Below are 3015 nucleotides of genomic sequence, written 5' to 3'. Positions count from 1 at the left end.
CCTGAATCTAAACTTGTACAAGCAACTGTGTTCCTATTGCAGGAAGACAAAACTTTAGAAACTGGCATTCTGATAGAAGCGGAAAATGCAGTGATACCCCTCGTATGGGCCAGCAAAGTCCCTGGCAAAGCTAAGAACACTGAATCGATAAAAACTGAACTCAAAGCAGGAGCCAGGCCGGTAAGGCAAAAACCAATATCCTTTGAAACTAGAAGCTAGAATCAGATTAATGCCGATTATTGAAAAATTTGTAAAATATGGTTTGCTGCCAGTTACGAAGGCTGATGGAAAAAGTTATCAATTGGTCCAAGATCTGAGAACTATTAATCAAATTGTTCAGAATATTCATCCAGTAGTTGCAAATCCATACACTTTATCGACCATGACAAATGAAAGACAAGAATTGTTTACAGTTCTAGATCTGAAAGATGCCTTTTTCTGCATAGCTCTCGAGCAAGAAAGTAAAAACATATTTGCCTTTGAGTGGGAAAATCCAGAAACTGGTCAGAAATCACAATATACTTGGACAGTATTGCCACAAGGATTCAAAAATAGTCCCACAATATTTTGAAATCATTTAGCTAAAGAATTGGAAAACTGGAAAAGAAGACAAGAGGCAGGGTCTGTGTGTTGCAGTATGTCGATGATATTCTAATTGTAGCTGTAACCCGGGAAGAATGTTTACAATTACTTATCGATCTTTTGAATTTTTTGGGAATGAATGGTTACCGAGTTTCAAAGGAAAAGGCTCAAGTCGCTCGGGAATCTGTCAAGTACCTGGGATTTGAACTTCTGAAAGGACAAAGAAGACTGAGCATGGAACGAAAAGAGGCTATCTGTCAGCTTCCAGAACCCCAGGATGCACATGAGCTACGTACCTTCCTTGGAATGGGAGGGTGGTGCAGGCTGTGGATTATATATTATGGACTCATTGTGAAATCTCTTTATGAGTTACTGAAAACTTCACCACCTGGGTGTTTGGAATGGGACAACAGCACCAGAAATGCTTTCAAACAAATAAAAAAGACTCTAATGAAAGCACTGGCTTTAGGACTCCCTAATCTAACTAAAACTTTCGAATTGTTCGTTCATGAGCAGCAAGCCATAGCTCTGGGAGTGCTCTCAGATACCAGGAGGTAGCAGACGGGCTGTGGCCTATTTCTCCAAGCAATTGGACCATACCAGCAAAGGATGGCCAGGATGTCTGAGAGCTGTAGCTGCTACTGTGCTGTTAATTCAAGCAGCCCAGAAATTGACACTGGGACAGAAACTAACTGTTTTTGTACCACACATGGTACTTACTGTCCTGGATCAAAAAGGTGGGCACTGGTTGTCTCCGAGACGGATGTTGAAATACCAGATAGTACTTCTTGAACAAGATGATGTTGTTTTAAAATCAACTACAGTAGTAAACCCAGCAGTTTTCCTGTCGTCCCAACAACGGGAGGAGGAAGAACCTATGCACGATTGTTTACAGACCATTGAGGAAATATATGCCAGCCGACCTGACCTGAAAGACACCCCTCTGTAAAAACCCAGACTGGGAGCTGTATTTGGATGGGATCAGTTTTGTGAGACATTGGATCTGGATGTCAGGCTATGCTGTGACTACAGTAGATATTGTTACAGAGGCAGAAGCTCTGCAATCAAAAACGTCAGCCCAAAAGGCAGAAGTGATTGCACTGACAAGAGCTTTAGAGTTAAGTGAAGGAAATATGTATGTTATCATAGCATAAATACCTAGTCATTGTGTCTTTTCAGCACGCACATCTGGGCGGAGCTATCCCCTGTGCGTCCAGCACTGCAATAATGAATGCCTGCTTTCTAAAACTCCAAACTTAAATTTTAGAGATGTGGAGTCCTGGCTGGACGAGAGGGGACATAGTTTGGTGCGTTGAGCAACCCAGGTTCCGATCCGGAAGTGAGCCTTGGGAGCGGCTGACACGGAACCCTGCTGGGAAGGCAGAGCGACGAGCTCGGGACACTGGAGCAGGGGGAACGTCACCGTTTCCTGCCACACTGTCACTTCCTTCCTGCCACGCTGTTGTTTCCTGCCACAGTACTGTTTTCACTTCGAGATGCAGCTCTGCACCAATCACAACGAATTGCAGTAGTTTTGCCTATATATGGATTGGGGGTTTAACCATTCAGATGCTGTAATAGTTTTGCTATATAAACCTTGTTTTTGCTGACTAATAAAGGTGAACGATCATACTCATATTGGGGTCACATCGTTACAATGGATCAAGAAGAGTGTGGCCAGCAGGACGAGGGAGGTTCTCCTTCCCCTCTACACTGCCCTGGTGAGGCCTCATCTGGAGTACTGTGTCCAGTTCTGGGCTCCCCAGTTCAAGAAAGATGAAGAGCTACTGGAGAGAGTCCAGCGGAGGGCTACAAGGATGGTGAGGGGACTGGAGCATCTCCCCTACAAGGAGAGGTTGAGGGAACTGGGCTTGTTCAGCCTGAAGAAGAGAAGGCTGCGAGGGGACCTTATAAATGCCTACAAATATCTGAAGGGTGGGTGTCAGGAGGATGGGGCCAAGCTCTTTTCAGTAGTGCCCAGCGACAGGACAAGGGGCAATGGGCACAAACTGAGGCACAGGAAGTTTCGTCTGAACATGAGGAAGAACTTCTTCCCTCTGAGGGTGATGGAGCCCTGGAACAGGCTGCCCAGGGAGGTTGTGGAGTCTCCTTCTCTGGAGATATTCAAGACCCGCCTGGACAAGATCCTGTGCAGCCTGCTGTAGGTGACCCTGCTTCGGCAGGGGGGTTGGACTAGATGACCCACAGAGGTCCCTTCCAACCCCTACTATTCTGTGATTCTGTGATTCTGTGATTCGTAACCCACGCCAACATAGAGAGTAAATTATTGTATTCTTCTGATGTATTATGTCATTCACAAATATTTGTGACATATGAGATGTTATTCACAGAAGACCTTTATAGGTGCTAGCTGTGGAGAGAGTAATATCTTGATAAGCTGCATTTTCTAAACACCTCATGGAATTTGTAACT

The 3015-nt window shown here is 44.8% G+C and overlaps 1 protein-coding gene across 1 annotated transcript; it reads left to right on the top strand.

Moving 5' to 3' along the window:
- The first annotated feature begins 717 nt into the window (after positions 1–717).
- Positions 718–1140, top strand: LOC142365469 (uncharacterized). Its single transcript, XM_075446297.1, has one exon. The coding sequence runs from the start codon at positions 718–720 to the stop codon at positions 1138–1140; it is 423 nt and encodes a 140-aa protein (XP_075302412.1).
- The last annotated feature ends 1875 nt before the right edge of the window (positions 1141–3015 follow it).

Source organism: Opisthocomus hoazin, chromosome W, assembly GCF_030867145.1.
Source record: "Opisthocomus hoazin isolate bOpiHoa1 chromosome W, bOpiHoa1.hap1, whole genome shotgun sequence".
In the NCBI taxonomy this organism is placed as follows: Eukaryota; Metazoa; Chordata; class Aves; order Opisthocomiformes; family Opisthocomidae; genus Opisthocomus; species Opisthocomus hoazin.
This window is presented reverse-complemented; position numbering and strand designations above follow the sequence as displayed.